The sequence below is a fragment of the Ipomoea nil genome, unplaced genomic scaffold (assembly GCF_001879475.1).
Source record: "Ipomoea nil cultivar Tokyo-kokei standard unplaced genomic scaffold, Asagao_1.1 scaffold3245, whole genome shotgun sequence".
Lineage (NCBI taxonomy): Eukaryota > Viridiplantae > Streptophyta > Magnoliopsida > Solanales > Convolvulaceae > Ipomoea > Ipomoea nil.
The window spans coordinates 589643-615000 of NW_017619673.1; the positions used below are offsets into that span (position 1 = coordinate 589643).

A 25358-nucleotide genomic window follows, 5' to 3' on the forward strand; every position below is an offset into this window, starting at 1 on the left:
AACTATTTTAAATACGACTCAAAAATCAAAGCATGGGAAATATGAGTGACCCAATTTGTCATGTCAATCTTTATAATTAATGCAGAGTTGATTCCTGGGGAAGAAAAAAATGGAAGTATAGTCCATATCGATTATACAGTCATTCTGTCTTATTTAAGGGACCATCAATTTTTTTCAGGAAGACCATCTTGGAAACGAGAAAACATTTATTTTCCATAGAATCAGCATATCTTGTTCTAGTTTTACCACTTCAACCCAGTCATCAAGCTTGTGATTTCAACTTCAATGGTACGTAGTCTTAATTTATATTTCTCTTCATTATATTAATACTACGTCTATAACAACATGTTTAATATTAGGTGCAGATATATAATGTGTTTATCGGTCGACAACCAGGAATATATGATAACTGGGAGGATGCAAAAGCTCAAGTGCATCGATTTAGCGACAATTTATATAAATCATATACCAGTAAAGATGAAGTCATTGAAGCTTTCAACAAATTCATAAATAATCAACAAAATGATGTCGGAGAATGCAGTTCAAGTTTAGGTTTTAGTTCCACAACCCAAAATGCAAAAAATTCTTCTAATGCCGAGATTTTAGAGCATATGCAACAAGAACTAGTACGGGAGACTCATGAACATGCTATGAGAGTTGATGCAATCATTGAAGAAGGTAAATATCTACTTTCAAAGTAAAAAAAAAAAAAATGAGTATGTATGCTTATATAATTAATTCAATCTTTATTGTTAACATTACTACCTATATGCGTACGAATTTAGGCTTTTAATTGAATATTTATATTCTCTTTAAACCAAAAATGAAAACGCTGTAAAGGGAAATATTAAAAACTAAAACAGTTCGACTAGGGGAGTCCAACTTAAGAACTAAAAAAAAGGGGAAATTAAAAGAAGCGGAATTCTGAAGTCCGTTTGTTGTTTCCCTTTATATACCGTTCGACCTCTATTCATTTTATTTTAGACTACGAACCTCACTACTATTAAGTTTTTTTTTTTTTTTTTTTAAGAATACAAAGGTCAGTACTATTCAGTTTCAAGTTACGTTGAATACATACATATCAAACAACTACACATCAAATCCAATTTTTCAAACACAACAACACCCTTGGATAAAATATTTTATTATGGCAGCATTTTTCGGGAGTTATACTACTGAGGGCACACCTTCTTCTTCAACTATGGTGGAAACTTCTTCGGACACAGATGAAATTTATGTACCTGAGTCTATACCATCAGACAGTGAATGTAATGTTGGGAAAATTAAGGATGAAATGTTTGGTCCACATCCACCCCTTTCACCTTATCATTGGAATGATGGAATGGAAATGGTATTATCCATTTCATTAATTAGCAGCGCACCATGCGCTTCTCTGTAAGGAGCAGCGCCAAAGGTGCTAAAGTGTGGACATCACACTTGTCCATCATGTGGGTGGGATGGAGGGGCTGCTTACTATAAATAGCAGCTCCGAACGTCGTTTCAAAACACACATTGAATTCGAGTCATTTAATATTTCTCCTTCTTCCTCCTTTCGTCTGAGCAATAGTGAGGTTCGCCTACGTGATTGCTAGTGCAAGCTATCCGTAGTAGGTCTGTGTAGCCTGTCGAAAGCGTGCCAGGGTACTAACTGCACCGTTACCGGGCAAATAACGCTTTTAAGGTAGTGTTATTATAACACGGCACAGATTTCCTTTCAACCATACACCAATAGTGTCCGTGCTTCTTAAAAGGCTTCCAGATCGCGCGTTGACGTTGCAATTTTCCCCAACAGTTAAGAGCGTTATTGTGCAACAGTCAACCTTTAGCATTATGGCACCTTCTGTCATACCGGATCTATCAAAAATCACCGCGCTTGATGGGAAAAATTACAGCAGGTGGGCTCAAAGAATGCTTATTCTTTTTGAACAATTAAAGTTGGTTTACGTGCTATATTCAGTTGCACCTGAACCTTCTCCAACAGTGTTCTCTCTATTTGGTGCTACAAAATGTAATCATGAACCTGATTACACTCCGGGTGAAGAATCGAGAGAAAGCAGTCCTGAAATAGATTACATTCCGGGTCAAGAACCGGGTGTAACTCTGATTCAATTTAGAAATGACAATGCGGCAGCCAGAGGATACCTGCTGTCACAAATGAATGACGATTTGTTCGACATCTATGTCAAACAAGATTCGGCAAAAGTCATTTGGGAATCACTGTCAGAAAAGTACGGTGCCAATGGAACTGAAAGTCAAAGTGTCAGAACCGTCTACAACGAAAGGAGTAGAAAAATAAAGAAGTTTAAAGGAAGGTGTTTAACGTGCAGAAAGCAAGGACACCGTGCACACCAGTGCTACCATCACAAGGGCAAAACTAGCAAAAGTCAATCTGACAGAGCAAGATGAGTATTGAGTCTCTTTAAATAAATAGTTATTTTGAGTAACTATGTTTGCTCTAGTTCTAAGGGTTCGCATGAAGTATGGTTATCGTAGTACATGAATTCTAGTTGAGCTGTCTAGATTTTGATTACTTAGTAGTACTTATTTCTTTAGTATTTTGAATACTAATGACATTGATTGAAATAATTCGTGCATAGATATTGCTCAAACTTTTTACTAAAATTATTTGTATAAAAATAAGAGCATATATCATAGGCTTCAGTTGTAATTTAGTGAGAACATGGAAAAGTCATCATTCTTGAACACTCTGTCTAGGAAGATGGTTTTTAAGTAAACTTCGATTTCACCACTCGACCTGGGAGTTTTTAAGAAGTAGGGTGTTGATCATGCAGGCTAGTTAGAGCGCCACTTGATCTTTACCTTAAATGAGGTTGACTTTCATATGTTGCTAATACAATCAAAGCCTTGCAATAGAAGTTGTTGAAGTACTGCAATATTGATCTGCACCCTATGAATGCTTTATATGAGTTTTAAATTCCTTAAGGGAAGGAAAAAATTGTGCTAGTGGCAACTCTGAAGTCTCATTGTTGAGAGATATTCCGAATAAATATGAACTAGAACATATTCCTTGTGTATGAGATTAATTTCTTATAAGAATATGATGTGAAATTTGTGATTATATTGTTCAACTTCATGTAGCATGTGAACAACATTATTTCTATGGCTTACTAACAATGAGCATTTATATATATATTATTTAAACTCTTGGTTGAGTCATATTAAAATACCTATAATTCCTAGTTAAAGGGTAATTGTGATCAATTGAGATAACCAAGTTTGTTGAAATATCAACTGTTGAGCATGTATCAGGAAAAGTGCGAAGCTTCTATAATGCTCCACAAAGCAAGTCGGCAAAATTCAGTCTACAAAGGAGCTAATGATGGGCACCAAATATCAGTCTGGGTAAGAGATCAAATACATTTGACAAAAATATTTGTAAGTGTTGCTTTGTGGGGTAATAAACTCCATATATTTTCATCAAAAGTTTCTCTGTGGTATTGAGAATAATGATGAAAGAGAATGTGTCATGTTAAACATGAAAATCTCAAGGTATTATTTACGAGTAAACAAAGTACTCGTCAAAGTGCATGTAAGTTTGGTCAAGAGAATCAACTTACTTGAGGGCTAATTATGAGGATTAGTCGTTGACTCATTGGAAGGACTTAAAGTCCAAGTGGTAATGAATTCGTGGTGGATCCCACTTCTGTGGTCAAACGAAACCATGAAAAGAGTTACAAAATAGTACACTAGTTGGTCATTCCGACAGTGTGTGTATCTGTGAGGTTGAGCTACAGCTCTTAATGAATTCATAACTCTTTGAGAAAGGGTAGTTTTGTTGAGACGAACTTAATGAATTCATAACTCTTTGAGAAAGGGTGGTTTTGTTGAGACAAACCTAATGAATTCACCGCATAATGACATGAGTACAAAGTGCTCGTGGTGCCCATAGATACTCTGTAGCCAGTCATGGTGGTCTGCGTTGAGATAGACTTGACAGAGTTGAAGGTCTATCCTAGAATAGACCTAACAGGGGATATCTCAGGGTCAAGAGTATGACCTCACATATTTTAAAGCGACCAAAGCAAATTAAGTGCGTTAAGTTCAAACTTTGTCTATTCGATGAGTTCAAGATCAAATTCACTCCCGTTTAGAGAAGTACTTAATGTCACTATATGACAGTTCAAGTTTTTATACACTGGCATGAAAATTTGTTTTGATCGTTGTCAGGCAATGACAGCATCAGCCTAAGTCCCTTTAATGGTGGGGGATTATGTACCTTAGTCTATACCATCAGACAGTGAATGTAATACGGACGGCGACATAAATGAGCCAGTTGCAGTTGACTTCCAGACAATGGAACAAACTGCTCAACAATATGGGGGTCGAGGTCCAAGGATCCCTGATTCTGCTATTCCTTTCTACCATTCTCCAATACCACAACTAACAGCCACATTCAGCCACGGGTTTACTGAGAGGGATGACCAAGAAATGATATCATATGACCCCTCAACAAATGTCATAGGCATCGGAATGGTTTTCCCATATTTTCCAACACTTAAAAAAGCTATCAACTTACAGTATTCATCAGAGGCGAAGCTTCATAACGAATAACAAGAATAAAACAAATTGGAAAGTCTCGTGTCCAAATTTCCATGCAATACCATCTTGTGGCTGGACATTATCGGCAAGGAAATTGCATGAGGCATCTTCTCAATTGATGGTGACAAAATTCTTTGAACCACATGTGTGCACAGTACAATACAACCAAGGAGGCGCTAACAGAATGTGCACGTCCATTCTTCGGCTACCCACCGATGGTCCATGCGGTTCATTTTGTTGTGCGGGTGCCTCAACATTTCTTTGCTCTCCACGTGCACTCGACTCTCCTTGGTCCCTTCTCCTTTGTGATTGTCCGGCCCTAGTTGTCCTCATTTCTCCTACAACAATATTTTCAAGCATAATACAATGAAACAACATTCTTGGGTCCGTATTTGTTAACTAAGAAAATCAAGTGTACAATTCAACATTTATTTCCAAATTCAAGTGCAAGTGTTGGTGGTGAAATGAAGAGATGTGAATCTCACACTTTATGCAACAAATGGGGTCGAGCCACACCATTTTCACAATTAAACCACAATTGAAACAATTTTCAAACAAAGCACAATTGATGCAAGTAACTTTTCAACATATTTTTCTTCTATTTTTGTCTCTTCAAGATTCGAGAACAATCAAAGGATGATTCACAATTATAACAAAGAATGGAGATTATGCTAGCAACAATTCTCTTACACAATGCTAATTTCAACAAAGAATGGTCAACAAGTATATACTAGCATCATGCAAGCAAAGAACAAATCGAATGGAAGCATAACATTCATACATTCTTCATTCAAGCATTTTCAAAAACACCTACTATGCATTCTTCAAACTATGGAATTTTAAGCAAAAATTGACAATGTAGCTCATTCCTCATGTACATTAAGCAACAAGAACACAAAATCAACAATCTAGATCATCAATCCTATCAAATTGTAGCACAATTTCATAACCCTGGAATTTTAGGAAAAATGCCCAAAATTTGAAGAGTAAGAAATTCATACCTTGAATGGAGCTTTTGGAAGATTAAATGTTGTTATTTGGTGTTTGGGAGAAGCCACAAGAGTGAAATTGATGTACCTTTGCAATTCTTGGACCTAATTCAAAGTGGGAGGATGTTTAGGGGTGAAGGGGAGCAGCTTTGGCGAGTGAATGGGCAGCAAAGACACACTGCCATTGCTCTGTTTTAATCCTTGCTGCCTGGGCGATGTACGCCCAGGCGTACGCATGTATGCAACCGCGTATGTGGCCCAACGTACGTTGTTTCAGCGTTGTTCAAGCAGCCGAAAGTTCCACGAATTTTCACCACATACGTTGGCCTCGTCTATGTGCATACACGACTCGTACGTGGCTCCCTTAGCCACTTTCTGCTCAATTTTCTTCCCCGACCCCCCATTTTTTTTAATAGTGTAGGCTCCCATTGTGACTTAAACCTGCATGTTAGCTCACGAAAAAAAAAAAAAAAAAAAAAACAAGAACACACGACTCCCTAATCAAACACAACTAAAACTAAAAACACACATATATTTTTTTCAATTTTCAAAAATTTTATGATTGTTTTTTCCTTTTTATCTTGGCCTCCCAAGAAGCGCCATGTTTTATGTCTTTGGCTAGACAAAAACGTTGGACTACATGTCAAAGCAAACAAGAAAGGGAACCAGACCATGTGTCCCGTTCACCTTGGATTTGAGAAATGCCGCGAGATGGCGGGCATTCTCAAAGACAAGCATAAGAAAAAGGGGCACATAATCATCTAAGAGCAAATAGGGTAATGCATAAGGAATTAACACACTCCCTTAAGTATGCAGTGTCTTTCTTCTCCTATCTTATTTCCACCCTTGTAGGTTCCATTCTCCCAAGCACTTATGTCAACAAATACTACCACATTGTTCCCCTTTTTCTCCTTTTTTCTCTTTTCCACACTTTGACCTTCAACACCACTCATTTGCATCTCATCTACACCACACTTGTTTCGTCTAAGACAGATGTATATTTATTTATTTACTCTTGTGGTTCTATGAGGCTGTATCTTCTTGTTTACTTGGATGATATATTGGTTATGGGGTCTGATTCAACTCAGGTGTATGCGCTTGTTGACAAGATGGCTACTGAGTTTAAGATTCGGGATATGGGTCCTCCATCTTTTTTCTTGGGTATTGAGACCGTTCCTTCGAATGGTGGTTTGTTTTTGTCTCAGCAACACTAGGCCCTGGTTACTCCGGTTTCTTTGTCTCGGGTAATGGATGATGATGCAAATGCTCCCTATGTTGATCCCACACGCTATCGTAGCCTAGCTGGTGCTTTGCAGTATCTGACTGTGACTAGGCCTGACCCTTCTTTTGTAGTGAGCAGGTTGTGCCAACACATGCATGCTCCCACAATTGGTCACTGGAGTCAGCTTAAGCGGGTGCTTCGTTATGTCAAGGGGACTCTAGATTATGGCCTGCATTTATGTAAGTCATCTTCTGTTGATATCCATGCTTTTTCAGATTCAAATTGGGCTGGTGATCCAATTGACAGAAAGTCTACGAGTGGCTTTGTTATATTCTTCAGTCGCAATTTGGTGTCCTGGGCTTGTTGAAAGCAACGCACGGTAGCGCGTTCCTCAACTGAGGCTGAGTACAAAGCTCTTGCCGATGTCTCTACTGAGGTAACTTGGTTGGTTTCGTTGTTAACTGAGTTTGGATTGCGTCCTCCATCACCGCAACTCTCTGGTGTGATAACTTGGGTGCCACTTACTTATGTGCTAATCCGATGTTCCACTCGCGCACTAAGCATGTTGAGATCGATTACCAGCTCGCGGACATTTTCACTAAGGCTCTTCCAGGACTGCGTTTTTCATTCGTACGTGGCAATCTCAATGTTCTTTCTCATTCCCCTTGTGCTTGAGGGGGAGTGTTAGGAAATCTATTGTGTATTGACTAGTTGTGTTACGTTAGGACTCTAGTAGCTTCTGTAATATTATCATTCTCTGAACCTTTTTACTACTGAATACTATTCCTCATTGCGTCAACCCCCAAGATATACTGATACACAGTCTCCCAGTCATATTTTCTTATTGAAACCTTCTTTGTATGGTCTCAAACAGGCTCCTAGAGCTTGATTTCATAGCTTACATGCATTCTTGCTGTCATTGGGATTTAATGCATCATAGATATATGTTTCATTATTCTATTATTCATAGGGTTCTGCCTATGTTTATATGTTGGTGTTGATGGTATTCTTGTGATGGGTAGTGATCAGAATCTAGTGAATATGTTACTGTCTAAACTGTCTACAGCCTTTAAGATTAGGGATCTTGGTGAACCTGGTTTTTTTCTTGGCATTGAAACGGTTAAACATGGTGATGGTTTATTGCTTTCCCAACAAAGATATATGACAGATATATTAAAACGTGATGGTATGTTAGATTGTAAACCTCTTGCCACTCCTATTCCTGTTTCGAAATCTATACCTCTTTGCACAGATTTGTATGATGATCCTAATCAATACAGGAGCTTGGCTAGGGCGCTATGTACAGTATCTCACTGTTACGCGTCCTGACTTATCCTTTGCGGTGAATCAACTCTGTCAGCACATGCATGCTCCTACAGTGTCAAATTGGGCTCAACTGAAGTGTGTACTGAGGTATGTCAAATGTACTATTACTTATGACTTGCGTATAATAAGGAAGTCTATGACAAATGATCTTCATGTTGTTTCTGATTATGACTGGGCTGGATATCTTGAAGATCGTAAGTCAACTAGTGGTTATGATGTTTTTCTTGGATCCAATCTTGTGTCTTGGGTCTGTAAGAAACAAAGGACTGTGGCTAGATCCTCTACTGAAGCTAAATATAAGGCTCTAGCAGATGTCTGTGTTGAGGTAATCTAGATTCTCTCTTTGTTGCGTGAGATTGGTGTTCCTGATATTCCTGGGCCTAAACTATGGTGTGATAATCTTGGTGCTACGTATATGTGTGTAAATCCGATATTTCATGCTCGCACCAAACATGTGGAGATTGATTATCATTTTGTTAGAGACAGAGTTACTGGGTGATATACAAGTCAATTTTATTTCCACCATAGATCAAATTGTAGATATATTTACTAAAGCTCTGCCTGATCCCAAATTTTCTTTTTTAGAAACAAGCTACATGTTACTAGTTTACCTTATACTTGAGGGGGAATATTAAGATTCTATGTATTCTAGTTAAATTAGATCTGCTTATCCTAGTCTTCTTATGACTCTTGCGTTGTATATATTCTGATGTATTATGTAACTTCTGAATTAATCAAATCTCTCACTTCTCATCAACAGGTTGAAATGACTCATCCAAAATTTAATATTAAATTAACAAAATGTTTACCAGTTATAAATGTTTAAATTTCTTTTACCAGCTTGTACTATATATGGTCATTATGGTGTTGGATACTTATAACTAGCAATCATTATTGTGTGGACCATATCTTATCTACTGTAAAATAATGTACATTCAATACAAAAATAATGTATATTAAGTACAAAAATAATGTATATTGTATTCAGGAGATGTACATTATTTTTATTTTGAGTATACATTATATTGTATAATGTACATTTAGTATATTAAAAATGTACTTTTTGTTATGATCCACGTAACATTGTATGGACCATGGTCCACTCAATAATTTGCCTGTAAACTAGGGGCTGGGCTGAGCATTTGGAGAAAAGTGAGGGTCCAAGTGCCACTTTTAACCTAATTGATATACACACTTCCTCTTTAACTTCTTCTTTGATTCCATGGACAGCCCATTTTTCTCCTTTTCTCTGGGCTATGGCTGCTTGGAATTTGGAAACTAGAAAGTTTCTTTAGCAGATTGAAGAGAAAATTAGAAGTGATAGTCCATTGCAATATGCTGAAAATAATACCCATTCTATCTGTTGGACCTGTCATTCAACTTAGGTAAATTATAATGAGCATCACAGATAATTGATAAATGATTATTTTTTTAGTATATTGAATGTTCATTTTTAATGTAATGAAAGTTTATATTCTGATAAGAAAAATACTCGGTGGACTCTCATTTTATACTCTCAACTTTTATTCCATCTCACAAGTTCTACAAAACCTTTTTTGTAGACCTACATGATGAAAATAATCAATTCTTGTTTGTCACATCAGAGAGTAAAATTTGGAAATATACATAGTAGAACTCTTACAAATAATCCTTATTCGCCACATCAAGAAATAGAATTTGAGAGTATGCATAATAGAACTCTTACAAATTCAACTCCCAACGAGAGCAGCCTATTAACTTTCCTTTGCCGGTTAAAGATTATAAAACGAAGTTTACCTATTGCTGTATTGCACACATGACGAGTTTCCCTTATCACTCGAAAAAAGGTGGACCATATTATACCTCAGTTGAAATTTTGAACACCACCCCCCACCCACCACCCACCACAAGACTTGTATTTCTCAAACATGGGCATAACTCATAAGCTAATAAATAGTAATAGTATGCAGGTGAGCAGAAAGAGAGCCCAATGCGTTGGAAGGAAAAATGGTAAAGCGGAAAAGTAATTCAGAACTTGACATCAAAATGTCAAATTCAAATAATTTAAAGAAAAGTATCTGTCTGCTGCAAGCTACAAGCAGTGACACTGCAGTTAAAAGATTTCCTAAAACCCAGCTAGCTAGACAAAAGATTATTCCAACAAATAAAGTTATCACTAACCAAAAACCATTAACCAAGCAACACACTATTATCTCGTATTAACAGGAAACACAGCTCATATTTGAGCTAGACCGCGTGGATTGGGTTGTGGCTGGAATTACCAGAGGTGGCGGCCGGTTTAGCATGGAAGGCTGACTGCCTTGTTGACCCTTCGACTAGCTTCAGAGACACAGATGGCTTCACATCACCGAGCGATTCCCCTAAGCTTAACTTCGACATACCAACTAATTCATCGACGTTAATGGGACTCTTTGTATGGACGGCTGTTGGCTTAAACACCTCGTGCTTCTCTGCTTTGGCTGGCTCGGGACAGTACCCTGCCCAATATGGAATGGGCAATGGATAGATCGGAGTCACATAAGCAGCAGCAGCAGCTGGATATACAACGGGATAAGAGTATTGGGAGGTCTCGGGATTTGGATGCTGCATGGGTTCTCCATCATTGGAGTTGGCAGCAGCAGCAGAACCCATAGATTCACATTCTTCGTCCAGATTAGGAGGAGGTGGCAACGCATTATTATTGCTCTGTGGCTCGGCCTCAAGATGATTGGTCGAAAGGAAATCTTGAGATTCCATTGGAGTGTCAACTGGCTGCAAAAATCGATGAAAAACCAATAAGAAACACCAACTTCTTGTCAAAGAAAATGCAATATTGCCTACATCTATCTACAAAAGAAGACGGGAAGAACTAAGTGCATGTTTAAGTAGAGAATAAATAGAGGAAAATCTTTTCTTACTTCATCTGCAACAATATCAAATAGGCTGGAGCGCCTTTTACGCCTCGATACATTACTTTGCCTGATAAAATATTTTTGAGCGTGGCTTGCAACTTGAGTAGGTGTTCTTGAAACCACATAATTGCGAGCAATTCCACGCCAATCACCTTTTCCAAGCTTTTGTAGACCAAGAAGAAACATCCTATGTTCCTCTTCGGTCCATGGAACACCTGCAATGGAAAGAGACAGCATTCATTAGCACATAAAGCACGCAAATTAACCTACAAACAATAAACAAGAAAGATATTTGGGCATTTTATAAGGCTGCAGTGATGCTCCAAAATAGAACCAGGCAAGGAGACAAAAACTTAGACATGAAGAAAGCCATTTCTTTTAACAAAAACTCTATTTCAAACTATAGTGAAAAGTGATGTCTCATTCAAGCATACCCAAATCATAATACTAGTAGTGCCCACAGATTACAGTGCCACTAAAGCAATTCAGATAGGCCCGTGAAATGCAGAGAAGAGAAGATATCGGATATTTCCTAGGGTGTTGATAAATAATCTTCTTTACATTTCTTTACATTAAAGCTTCTATCCATTTCTCAATAGTTGAACCCCCAAAGTTTATTTTCCTCATTTTCACTCTCTTTTAATTGACATACAACAAACGACAAAGACATTACAAATTAGGGGTAAAGAAAAGAACAAAATTGGGCAATAAAACATCCAGCAAACCATTTCCTTGCCCAAAACCATTAATAGTTATTAACCTCAAGCTTTGCATAAGCGTTGAAGAGCGAATCTGCAAATTGCTAATGGGTATATATGCTTGAGATCATCTTACAGAAGAACCATTTGTCATCCATATCGAACACCCAAATAGCAAAAGTAGCAGTAAGGCAAACCTTCTCCTCAACCAAATTTTCCATTTCTTTTTATAAACAAATAGTGTTGCCTGTTACCGAGAGATGAGGTTTGCAAAAGATTGGATATAAGAATGGAACTTCAAGAAGCCAGAATACTTCAAAAAAGTAATCACAACAGAACAATCAATAACTTTCACTGATTATGAGGCCAAGAAAAGCTATTTGTAGTTAACTGCAGTAATTATGCATTTATTTATTTTGTGAATCCTCCAATCCAAGCTTCTAAGCATCCTTAAAGGAACCATTTTTGTCAAAGCAACAACATAAACAACCCCCCATCTAATCCATAAAACCAAAAAAAAAAGGCATATTTATTAGATATCTGCCAATCCAACATGTATCATAGCTTACTCCTATCAATTTCACGATTAAACCACCGATTGATACATACAAAAACACTAAATTTTGGCATGAATATTTGAACATAGAATGACAAGTCAGAAAAAATAAAGAGAGAAACAAAAAATAGTTAACCTTTCTTTCTTTCGCGACTGGAGGAGGATCCAGGAACGAAGTCCTCGGAGGCATAGCCATCAGCGGCGGCGGCGGCGGCGGGATGATCCGGCGTATCCCCGGGGGAATCATGGGCGATACCATTGTGGGGAGTAGTGGAGCCGGCGCCGCCGTTACCGGCGGCATAGTGGGTCAAGTTACCCATACTCGCACTCTTCCGGATCGACCCATCCGTCAATCGAACCCCGAAGAGCTTGACCCCGCGGTTGGGGCAAGTCCGCGAGTTGTGGCCGTTGTTGCTGCAATGCGAGCACCGCCGCGTCATGGAGAGAATCCACCGCAAAACCGGATCGGATCAGATTACCGGGCGAGAAGATCCAACACTGATTTGTGACCCGACAACACACAGATTTCAGCTGCTCTGTTCTCACATGATCCGAAACAGACAGCAAAAAGGGGTTTGGGCTTCCGGGAGGGCAGTTTTTGGATTGAAGTGCCTTTGCGCTATAAACGAAGCAAGGCTGTATGGATATATTATAGATATAGATATATAGATATAGAGAGAGAGAAAGAGAGAGAGAAGGCGGAACACGGAAATGACTTACTACGTTAAAAATTAAATATAGGTGAAGAGATAAAGAGAGGGATGATTTGGTGTCGGGGAAGATATGTGGTGTAAACGGAACGCCAAACATTTTTTTCATTTCTATTGGGATAATGCTATGCATATTAAATTGCAAATTGATTTTTTTTTACCAAATATTTTATCTAATGACACGATATATGATGTGCATTACAATTATTTAAGCTTTAAAAAAAAAATCAATGAATCCCTAACACAAAATAATATTTCATCCATCTCATTTTATGTGTCTGGTTAGGTTAACGAGGTTGGACTGGAGTTATTTTTAATCTAATTTTTTATACTATTAAGTTTAGTATTAGTATACAAAATTTATATATTTAGAAACTACACTAAAAGTACTACGTAGTATTAAACACAAAAAATTAAATTTAAAAATAAGTAAAAAATACAAAAAAAAATAAACAAAGAAGAAAAAATTGATTTGACCAATGAATAGTAAATAGGACAGATAAAATGAGACAGAGAGTAAGAAATTATGTCAAACGACCTCAAAAAGATTATTAGAAATATATCACTTTGTACCCGCACGGGCTTATCTCAATGGTTTAGTGGGCAATATTTGAAAAAAGAGACCAAGGTTCGAATCTCGGCGGCGGCAGTGTGCTGACATTTGGCCCTGCCTACTAGCCTATTGAGTCACTATGGGAGAAAACATTTATTTCGGAACATTTTTTGTTTATTTATTTATCCACAAAAGTAAAAATTTTTGGACCCCCAAACCCTAACCTGACAAGATAGTGAATGGATAAATCACAATAACTTAGCAACTCATCACTTAGTGGGAGAACCAATGTTTAGTGTCTATACGGAATCCACCACATTAAGAGAAACTCGCGCACTACAACTGTCAGGTTAGGTCTCATGCTTTTATCCAGAATCTATCATCCAAGAATTGAATTGGTCATGCAAACATTTTTTGTTCATTTATTCTTTCTACAATTAAATGACTGAATTTTATTTAAAAAGTTCTCTAGACATTTGTTATTCAATTCAAAAAGTTTAAATTTGACACCTTATTTAAAACTGAAATAGATTAATTTCACTTGGACAACTATTCTTTATTATTTTAAATACAAACTATATCATGTTATATTTGTCAAAAAAATACAAATAATAGTGTTTATATTCATAATATTTTCATATCTTACCCTTACTCATATTCTCTCACACAAAAACTAACTGAGCTACTCATAAGGACAATATTTTCATATAAATAATAAGGAAACGTGCATTTAAAATTTAAATAAGTATTACCATAAGATATATATAATTAATAATTAATAGGGTTTGGAAGAATAATTAATAGGGTTTGGGCAAAGTGTTGGCGAGTGTAAGCAGGAATTTCATTTTATCCGTTAGTACGCTTTTAAGGATAAGGCAAATTAAGGTTAGATAAGGGTGGTTTTTGGGTTTAGGATAATGTTGAGAACAAGACAGGATGCATGCTGTAGTAGAAGGGTCTTTTTCTGAAATAATTGGTGGAACAAAATATTTCAACAGATAACTCTATGGGGTAAGGCGCACTAGAATTTTGAAAATTACAGCAAAATAATTTATTAAAACATCGGCCAAGCACCTTGTGCTCTGATGGACTCTTTGTATTTCAATAAATTGATAAAGTATGTTCATTCAAAAAAAAAAAAAAAATTTAAACATCGATAATCCCATCTATATGGAGTTGCTAGCTTTTCTTTTTTTTTTTCATTATATAAATGTAATTTTATTAGATGTGTGTAGGGTTATGAATTTTATATATATATATATATATATATATATATATATATATATATATATATATATATATATATATATATTAATGTGCGTGAGGTTTATACTTAATGTGCGTGAGATTTGTACTCAATGTGTTTGAGATTTGTACTTAATGTGTCTGAGTATTGTGTTTAATGTGCGTGAGATTTGTGCTTAATGTGCGTGCGTATTTCATAATTACGAGCTCAGAAGGAAGCAGAACATAAGCTCACGCACATTAACGTCCAAGCTTCTTGTTACTTTTTCCTTCAATTTGGCCATGGATTTTGGATTATCAGCTACCTTCAGTACAGTTGAATGTTTATATAAATGACGCACGCACAGTAAAATTTGCACAGCAGCTAATTGTGGATTTCTGTTGTATTATTCCCATAATTTTTAACCACCATAGCTCGCCTCTGCATCATCATCATCATCATCAGGGAGGGGGCAAATGGCTACTGGGGATGGGGAAAAAGCTGATATCAATATTTTCTGCTGCATTTTACACATTCACGCACATTATGATTGTAGGAAAGTAGGAAAGTAAGAAATTACACAAAAATTATGATTGTAGAAATTTGTTATCCAAACACATGTATTTGTCTTTCTATGTTGTTGCTAGAACTACGCTGTCAATCCTGGTTTCGTACTCTCTTTTTTTTTATCGCTTCAAGAACGTGAATATGAGGGTTCTGATTAACTGGAGGACAACCTGTGAAGTACTTTATAGTTCAATATTCTGATACCAAAAGTATTTTGTCATTCATCCTATTCACGTTTTTATAGTCTAAAGAACATGGATATGAGGGATCAGATGAGCTGGACGACAATAGGTGAATTACTTTCCAGTTCAATATTTTGATACCAAAAGTATATTGTTGATACATCCAACTCACATTTTATATCGCATCAAGAACATGGATATGAGAGATCTGGTGAGTTGGACGACAATATGTGAATTACTTTCCAATTCAATATTTTGATACCAAAAGTGTATTGTTAATTCCTCCTACTCACGTTTTTTTTTTATCTCCTCGAGAACATGGATATGAGGGATCTAGTGAGATGTGTGACAGTCTGTGAATTACTTCCCAATTCAACATTATGATACCAAAAGTATATTGTTAATATAACCCCTCATACGCACGCTTTTTATCACACCGAGAACATGGATAATAGGAATCTGTTGAGTTTAACGACAACCTATGAAATACTTTCCAGCTCAATATTTTGATATACATGCTCCCAAAAATGGTTTTATTATGACCGGGTTACTATAAATCGGGTATACAGTACAATAATTCGCCCTTGATATCCATGCTCCCAACAATGGTTTTATTAGGGCCCTTGATATCCATGCTCCCAACAATGGTTTTATTAGGACCCGGTTCACCATAAATCGGGTATACAGTACGATAATTCAAGCGGTTTTATTATGACCGGGTTCACCATAAATCGGGTATACAGTACGATAATTCGCCCTTGATATCCATGCTCCCAACAATAGTTTTATTAGGATCCGGTTCACCATAAATCGGGTATACAGTATGATAATTCGCCCTGAAGCACTGGGCCCAGGGGAATGGAGAATGTAGACAAGCCATAGGCTACCGCCCCAAACGAAACCAACCGATAAGAAGGGATCTCATGTTCAGTGCCATTTTTTAAGTAGACCATCCTCCCTCTATTTATATTGCCACACACCTCACAAGCATCGTCCACGTGTACGCCATCCATGGAAGTCAGCCTCCACCAACCACGTCTCGCACGTTGCCCAACACCCTTGGTCACGACCCATGCGCCACACTTTACGACCACCCATGTTCATAATCGGAGCGCCACGCCAGGCTACCAACATGCCTCGACTGGCGGTACCCGCCGAGCCCGCGCCAATAGCGAGTGGCATTTCCGTCATGCCCCGAGTGCGGGCGCCTCGCCATGCAAGCGGGGCACGCCATGGCACACCCGGTGGCTCCAGGGCACCTAATTCGTCGAAAGCCGTCGTGCCACTCGGCACCCGCGATTGGTAGTCTGCGGTGGTCGGCCACCCCTTCTGGACCTCCTCCGCAAGCCACCTCATACCATACCATACCAGTGGGCCAAAGCCCAATCCCAATATCCCCATCATAAGTCCCCCCCCCCCCCCCCCCCACCCCCGCCCCCTCCCCCTTTCTTCTGAGCATTGGATAATAGTTAGAGGAAGTATAGCCCACAACATAACCCTCCTCTAGATCCTAAAATATATTTAAAATAGGACAACCCCAACAAGCCGAGCCCATATCTCAAGAACCCAATAATGCAACCCTAGGACTCCTACCTTTCTCCTTTCTCCCTTCTTCCACCTTCACCTATTTAGTTTCTTGCCCAAACCACCATCCGCTCATCTCCCTCATCCACGCCAACCACCCCATATGTCTCTAACTATCACACCCATCTCTATACTCATGGATTCCTATCAGGCCAACCAAACCTAGAACCCAAATCTCCTCCCCTTGCCATGAATTTTCTTAATGTGCAAGCACTATATCATCCAACAACCTATTGAAAAATTAATGTTTTACCCGCACGGGCTTAGCTCATTGGTTTAATAGGCAATATACGGGAGAAGAAAAATAAAATTTTGAAAGTCCTCATGTAATGTCTAGGTGGTAGAGATGTTCCATATCACCCAATCCTGCAACATGTCATGTAATGTCAATGGAAATGGACTTCATTTTGTTTAGCCTTTTACTCATTTTATTAAACAAATTTAATAATGAATAACATTTAATAAAAAAGATATTATTTTCTCAATATTTTCATCAAATAAGTAAATTAAAATTTTTAACATAAAATTATGTGGGTTAAAGTGAAAAATAAATAAATAAATAAGAAATTAAAAGGAATGATACAGGTTGAGAATAGAAGTTAGGGCACTAAAAGTTTGAGAATTTTTTTATCCAAACACCAAAGTAAAACACGATTGTTAGAAGCTTTTTAAAATTAAACTTTTTAAGTTTAAAAAAAAAAAAAAAAACTTATCTAAAAAAATATTTACAAAATCTCCATTATAGTTTTTTTGACATGGTCAAACAATTAATAATTAAAATTCATAAGATTAAAAAAATGAAGTAAAACAAGTAGAATTCACCTCTACGATTATGTTGGAACGGGGTATGGCGCCCTTAAATTAGGAATTTCATCTTTTTTTTTTTTTTTATCAAAATAGATTAGTATTCCATATAAGTATGCATTATAGATAGAGTAAATGATTCCATTAATAATAAGTCAACAAATTAATAATTTTGGCATTCAGTTATATGTATGTTGTCAATGAAACCACGAAAGCAGTGCATGGTCGATGACAAGCACAAAGAGCTGACTCTTTTCTTTCCCCTTCTAATTATCTCTTCTCTTCTCCCAAAGTTGATAAGAAGAATCTTTAGATAATGAGATAACAACACAAAGCATAACTTTTTTGTTTTTAGAAAGCTAAGTCCTGCTTGTTACCTATTATATAATTTTCAGGATATTAGTCGTTTCAATTATTATATTAAATTCTATCTTAAACGAAGTAATTTTACTTTATTCATATTTATTGTGATTCGTCAATTTATAAACAAATAGTGTGATATAACACGTTAACACTTACTAGTCATATAATTTTAAAATAGAGTTTAATAGAAAAAGTTTAAACAACTACTTCGTAGCATCTTTCAATTTAGTGTGTAATTCAAATCTTTTCCAGATTAGTTTTTTTTTTTTTTTTTTTTTTTTTTGGTCGTGAGAACTTTCTATTATTTAGAGGGAAGAAATATAATCATTTTTTGCAGTGATGTTTTTTAACGAATAATTATTAAAGTAATGTTTATCACAACTACATCATTAAGTTAAAACTTATTTTTTAAAAAAAATAGATAGAGAGAGAGAAAGAAAGAGAGGCGGCTAGTATTATTATTTTTTTTTATTGAATTTGAATTATATTATGTACCATAATATGTTTAAATGAGTTGAATGATGTATTCTATTTCAATTAAAAATCTTAGCTCACAATTCAATTACATATTTATATTATTATATGTTCAACATGCCCCACATGTGCAGGTCGATTACTATATATTTGGTAGGAACCAAGCAGCATTTCGACCATAATATCTCCTTTTCAAGTAACACATGACCTATTCCGCATACACCTAAGTCTAATACCAAATTAAATGACAAGTTCCATCTCAAATAAAAGTGTAAACTTACAGTTTGACTACACATTTATGTTTTATATATTATATATGTTCAACAAAACTACATATACAATCTACTAAATAACTTACCATTTAGTAATATATATTTAAGAAAAATTTTAAGATGCCAATTACGCATACAACCAAACGTGAATGTAACAAAAATTTAAGGTTAAATTTATATGAAGTGAAATTGGTGTATTGTCCTCATAATGTTTATATTACATTTGATACAACCTCGAGAACCTTTTGGATGGTTTTCAATGCACAAGAAATCTGTATCAATTAACACGGTAAATTTTTCAAAAATAGATAAAAGATTTCACCAACTTAAATTTGTGAAGAGAAAATAAAACTATATAAAAAAAAATGTTGAATTCAATCCATATTTCTGTCAAATGTATATTCCAAAAAAATGGGGAACCATTCACATTGATCATTGATGGAAGTGAAGAAAATTCAAGGGACGAAAAGTATATAATTTTGGCGTGTGGGGGCTAAAATCTAAATACTGTTTAAAGCGTGTGGAATATGATTTTCTTTGTCTTTCATTTCAAGATTGGTCAAACACGTCTATTGCTACTAGTATCCATCTGTCCAATTCTTTTGGAATTTTCCGAATATTTTCAATGTAATGAGAAAATGCATGTCATTTAATGAGAAGTTGTACCACAATTCCCCCTAAAAAAAAAAGTTGTTCCATAAGTCATTATATCATAATTGTACCCTGTAATTAGTAAAATTAACTTTTGTTTTCTTATTGTTTTTTTTATATAAGTTATATATATGGGTGAGCATGGAGCGGATTTGAGAAGAATCCACATCCAATTCACAAAAGGTGGATTTGAAAAATTTATCCGCATCCGCAAAGGGTGTGGATCCAAATATGATCCAATAGTGCATTTAGCAGATTAGATACAGATCGAATGACAGATTTTAAGTTTAAAAAATAAAATAATTTATAATAAAAAATTTCAAACATTAAAAAATCAAAATAATTTTCCAATTTTTATTTTTAACCTTCCTAAACTTCTAGACTTTTGATTCTTTTCAATTTTCAATTTGTTCATCCAAGCAAATTAGAAACCAATTTCTTATTATAACACAAGATGAAAATATTTCCTAATCTTTATTAGAAAAGTCCATAAAAGTCCAAGGTTTTCAAATTCATTGATTGTTTAAGATATTTCTATAAATCTATAATATATATATATATATATATATATATATATATATATATATATATATATATATATATATATATATATATAATCGCACTCAGGCGCGAATGCTTCGCCTAGCCGCGAAATAGGAATGAATTCTGTCCGTCCACGTGTCCAGATCTAATGGATGAGAAACACTGATTTTTTTAAAAAAGCGCGGTGGCATTTTCGTAAATAATTGAACATCAAAGTGCAAGTAAAATGTATTACAAGTGCATGTAAAATGTATTATAGGTGCAAGTAAAAATTTACACTGAGCATCAATACTAAGTGCACCTATAGTTATAAGTAGTTGCACCTATAGTTCTAAGTAGTTGCACAAATAGTTATAAGTAGTTGCACCTAGGTGCATGAATGTTTGCGGGTGGTTTTCAAAGGTATTACTACCCGCTGAACTCAGATCAATGAATGTTAACTAGGCAAAATTACATGCACTTATAGGTGAAAGTAGGTGCACCTATAGTTATAAACAGGCGCAAAATAGGAATGAATTCTGTCCGTCCACGTGTCCAGATCTAATGGATGAGAAACACTGATTTTTTTTAAAAAGCGCAGTGGCATTTTCGTAAATAATTGAACATCAAAGTGCAAGCTGAAGATGTCGTTATATGGGCTGAAGCAGTCTCCGCGTGCGTGGTTTGGGCGGTTTAGCAAGGCGATTTTTGAGTTTGGAATGCAGAGAAGTGCATATGATCATACTGTCTTTTACAAACATACTAACTATGGGTGTGTTTTGTTGATAGTATATGTAGATGATATTGTAATTACAGGCAGTGATACAAGTGAGATCGAGGCACTCAAGTCCTTTCTCGGGTCTAAGTTTCATACTAAAGATCTGGGAGTGTTGAAGTACTTTCTGGGAATTGAAGTTACACGCTCTAAGAAGGGCATATTTCTCTCACAGAGGAAATATGTGTTGGACTTGCTCGGGGACACGGGGCTGCTTGGGTCAAAACCGTGTGATACGCCCATGGATCAGGGTGTGAAGTTATTGGCAGGAGAAGGGGAGCCGTTTGAAGATCCGGAGAGGTACATGAGGTTAGTGGGAAAACTGAATTATCTCACAATTACGCGTCCAGATATTGCATTTCCAGTGAGTGTGGTTAGTCAATTCATGAGTGCACCGACCCAGACTCACTGGGAAGCGGCGGTTCGGATTGTGAAATATTTGAAAGGTGCTCCTGGAAAAGGGATTCTTTATGCTGACCACGGGTATATGCGTGTTGAGGCGTTCTCCGATGCAGACTGGGCTGGTTCACCAAGTGACAGGAAGTCTATGACAGGTTATTGTGTGTTTGTAGGAGGCAACTTGGTCTCGTGGAAGAGTAAGAAGCAGAATGTGGTGTCGCGCTCAAGTGCTGAATCGGAATACCGAGCTATGGCTCATGTGGCAAGCGAAATAGTCTGGGTGCGTAACATTCTAAAAGAAGTGGGTGTTGAAGTGAAGTTACCGATAGATTTGTGGTGTGATAACTGTGCTGCCATACACATCGCAAATAATCCGGTCTTTCACGAGCGGACGAAGCATATTGAAGTTGACTGCCATTTTATACGGGAAAAAGTGGAGCAAGGACTAATATCACTTACACACGTTCGGAGCGGTGATCAACTGGCTGACATATTCACGAAAGGGTTGTGTAAGAATCGGGTTTCATATATATGTAACAAGTTGGGCATGTTTGATATCTATGCTCCAACTTGAGGGGGAGTGTTAGTAGGTTGTTAGAAGAGTTCTCCTAACTACCCATTTGAAATTTGAAATAAGTGGTTAGGAGTTTCCCATTGGCTTGTATATAAGCATAGGCTTTCTCTGTATTCAAGTGACTGCGTTCTTTATCTCAATATATATACACACTTCACTTTAGAGTTCAACATAGGTGCACTTGAAAGTGATTTTACTTGCACTTCGATGTTCAATTATTTACGAAAATGCCACCGCATTTTTTTTTAAGTTATTAGATCTGGACACATGTCGCGCGCTGATCCGTTCGCATATTCCTTTTTGGGCACTTATTCGCACCTGAATGCATCCCTATATATATATATATATATATATATATATATATATATATATATATATATATATAAGTATAAAACTATGCTTTTTTGGTAAAGAATTAGCGGAGCGGATTGGATATAGCGGATTTTTTAGAAGTCATATCTATATTCAATCCACTAGTGACAGATTTTCACTAAGTGGATCCATATCCCATCCACTTTAAGTGAATACGGTTTGGATCGGGACGGATTTAGCAAATTAGAGCAGATTTGGCATATTCTTGCTCACTTTTACCAAATATGTAATTGTATTAAGAAAATGCTACCAGAGTAAGAGTACGATTACTAACCAAACAATTCTTAATTTTTTAAAAATTTAAAAAATGGAGAAAGAGAAAAAATAAAATATATTTACTTAATTTCTTTAATTTAGAAAATAAAAAATGAAAAGAATTAGATAATTGAAATGTAACCTAGGTTACTGCCGAGCATCATAGTATCTCACTCAATCTCAAAATCCTTTATTTCTAACCTTTTAAGTTCTTTCAAAAAATTTTATAGACCCACTAACCTATATCATCAACTATATTTTAATTATTTTAATCATTTTAAAGTATAATTATAATTAAATCTTTCGACTAATGAGGCTTGACTACTATTTTTAAAATTTAATTTTTCATAATATTAAGTTTAGTATTATTATACAAAATTTATATATTTAGAGACTACATTAAAAGTACTATTAGATACAAAAAGTCAAATTTAAAAATAATTAAATTTATTAAAGAAAATAACCAATGAAAAAAGAGTTGGTTTGCCCAATGAATAATAAACAGGACAAGCAAAATAAGATAGATGGAGTATAAAATTTTAATTAAAATATATTATTAAAAGTATATATTACATAAAAAAAATTATGAAAATTATGTTACATATTTAATTTTTTTTTTTTGTAATAAGAAAAAAATTAAAACAAAAATTTAAAAAATAATAAAAATGCCATATAATTTTTTTAAAAAATTAAATAATGAAAAATTCTTAGTGCCCCTACATTTACCACTCACAAATTTGTCACTCCCAGGTAGGGATGGCAATGGGTCGGGTGTGGGTCGGGGAGGGCTACATCCATCACCCGACCCACCTTATATTTTCTCCACCCACCCCCACCTCCAACCCGCATCGGGTGGACTTTTTCAGAACCCACCCCCACCCCCACCGGGTGCGGGTGCCCACTACGGATACCCACCACTTATCATTTTATTATGTTTTTCAAAAAATAATATTTAAATTATTTACACATAATAAAAAAATAAATTCCATTAGTGATACTAAAACATAAATAATGGAAATATTTAAATATAATAACTAAATTGTTAATTTTTAAAAATAAATTTAGTAGCTTTGATATAAAAAATAGTAAAAAGATACACGAAGTTATATAAACTATTATAAATAACTACATACTAGTACTTATTTTACTATTATATATATATACACACACACATGGTGGGTCGGGTGAGGTTCTAGGCGGGTCTTGTACATAGAACCCGAATCCAACCCGACCCCCCGCGGGTTTTCTTTTTTAAGACCCACCACCCACCATCACCCAAAAAAATTGATCCATGCGGGGTGGATATCCACGGGTCGGATTGAAATTGACATCCCTACTCCCGGGGTGTGACAAGTTTTAATTGTTTTCTTTTCTTTTTCTTTTCCTTGTTTTTTTCCTCATCTTTTGACCAATTAAAACTTACCATATCAAGGAGTGCAAGTTTGTAAGTTGTAAATGTAGGGGTATTAAACATGGTCTAAAAAAAAATATAGGTTGTTGTTGCATTTAGAAAAATAAAGAATAAAGCAAAATAATTAAAAAAAAAAAAAACAAAATTTCACTCTTAAGCACCCAACATGCACATTTTGAAAACGCGCCCATTTGGCGTAAGCGTGTCTCCACACACCTCTTTCTTTCTTTTTCCCTACAACAAAGACGCCAAGTTTTGCAGGAGAAAAATAGTACAAATTAAAAACCTCTCCCATTAGTCGAAATCTCACTCCTAATTTTTAGCTCTGAAACCCCCCTCCTCCCCCCTCTTGCCAAAAAAAAAAAAAAAAAAAAAATTGTTGAGGGGATGCTTTAAGTCACTGTTTATTAGTTAGTCACAACTCGCCACTTTACATTAGAAAATTAGGAGTACAACTAATTGAAGATTTGAAGTGGTTTAAAACCTTCCCTATTTCCTTTAAACAGAAAATGAGTACAAATTTGGGATGTACTCCACCATCTAGAATATTTTGTTCCTTAAGAATGGTAGCAAAAAATTTTATGATAAAAATAATAAAATATTAAACACTTTAATTAAATAATATTTTTTTGAATTACAACGAAGATCCCTAGTCACTACTTAAAGAGTGTGTACTATGTAAATTTCATTTATGTTATTATAAATTTAAGAGGGTTGGACATTTTTGTATTAATAAATAGTAAATGAATAAGTAATCAATTTTGAATAATAATAAAATAATAAATTTATGAAAGTGACAAGTTTTAGGAGGGAATATAATGTAACAAAAATTGTGTATGAACGCTCAGGAGTTGATATATCCTTTCCTAGGATGTTGTCCCACTTTCCAATGATTTGCTTCGAAATTATTCACAAGTAGCGTGTCACATGAGGCCACGTAACGGCGTCAAATATCCACTTATCCATTATTTTGAAAAAAAATTATTTTTTAAAAAATAAGTATCACTATTTTTTTCTTCCAAACATCAATTTTTTTGGGTAACAAGAAAAATTCACAATTATTATTTAAAGATAAGTATAAAGTAACTTAGCTCTTGTGTAATAACCACAAACCACACAAAAAATGTAAATCACACTAATTAAGAATATCTTGTGCACTAGGACTATGTGGTCCAATGGTACTCGGGTTGGACTTCCATTTGGAAGGTTGTGAGTTCGAGCCTCAATTGAGGTGTTATTTGCTTTTTGTGTTTCAGTAGGTTGAGAAAGTATATGAACAGATACTACAATGTAATAGAGCTAGTAGCATTCAAAAAAAAGAATATCTTGTGCAAGGGATTTAGTTGAAAATGTGTTGAAAAAAAAAATGAACTTCATGACGTTTTAGTATGAAAATCATGTTTCACTCACTCGTTCGTCCATT

General features: G+C 35.7%; 1 protein-coding gene and 2 long non-coding RNA genes across 4 annotated transcripts; 1 reads left to right on the forward strand and 2 right to left on the reverse strand.

Annotated features, from left to right (window-relative positions):
• The first annotated feature begins 182 nt into the window (after positions 1-182).
• Positions 183-18967, forward strand: LOC109169063. Of its 2 annotated transcripts, none has more exons than XR_002052169.1 (4): positions 183-288; positions 360-482; positions 9413-9420; positions 18957-18967. It is a non-coding gene; the product is annotated as an uncharacterized LOC109169063 (long non-coding RNA). The 2 variants fall into 2 exon arrangements; XR_002052170.1 differs by having other exon boundaries at positions 397-482.
• LOC109169061 lies at positions 10075-12972 on the reverse strand. Its single transcript, XM_019317955.1, has 3 exons — positions 12379-12972; positions 10995-11203; positions 10075-10848 (listed from the first exon to the last, which is right to left on the reverse strand). The coding sequence occupies exons 1-3, from the start codon at positions 12680-12682 to the stop codon at positions 10324-10326; spliced, it is 1038 nt and encodes a 345-aa protein (XP_019173500.1). The 5' UTR covers positions 12683-12972; the 3' UTR covers positions 10075-10323.
• On the reverse strand, positions 11602-12372 carry LOC109169064. The gene is made up of 2 exons (XR_002052171.1): positions 12198-12372; positions 11602-12135 (listed from the first exon to the last, which is right to left on the reverse strand). It is a non-coding gene; the product is annotated as an uncharacterized LOC109169064 (long non-coding RNA).
• Positions 18968-25358: the final 6391 nt, after the last annotated feature.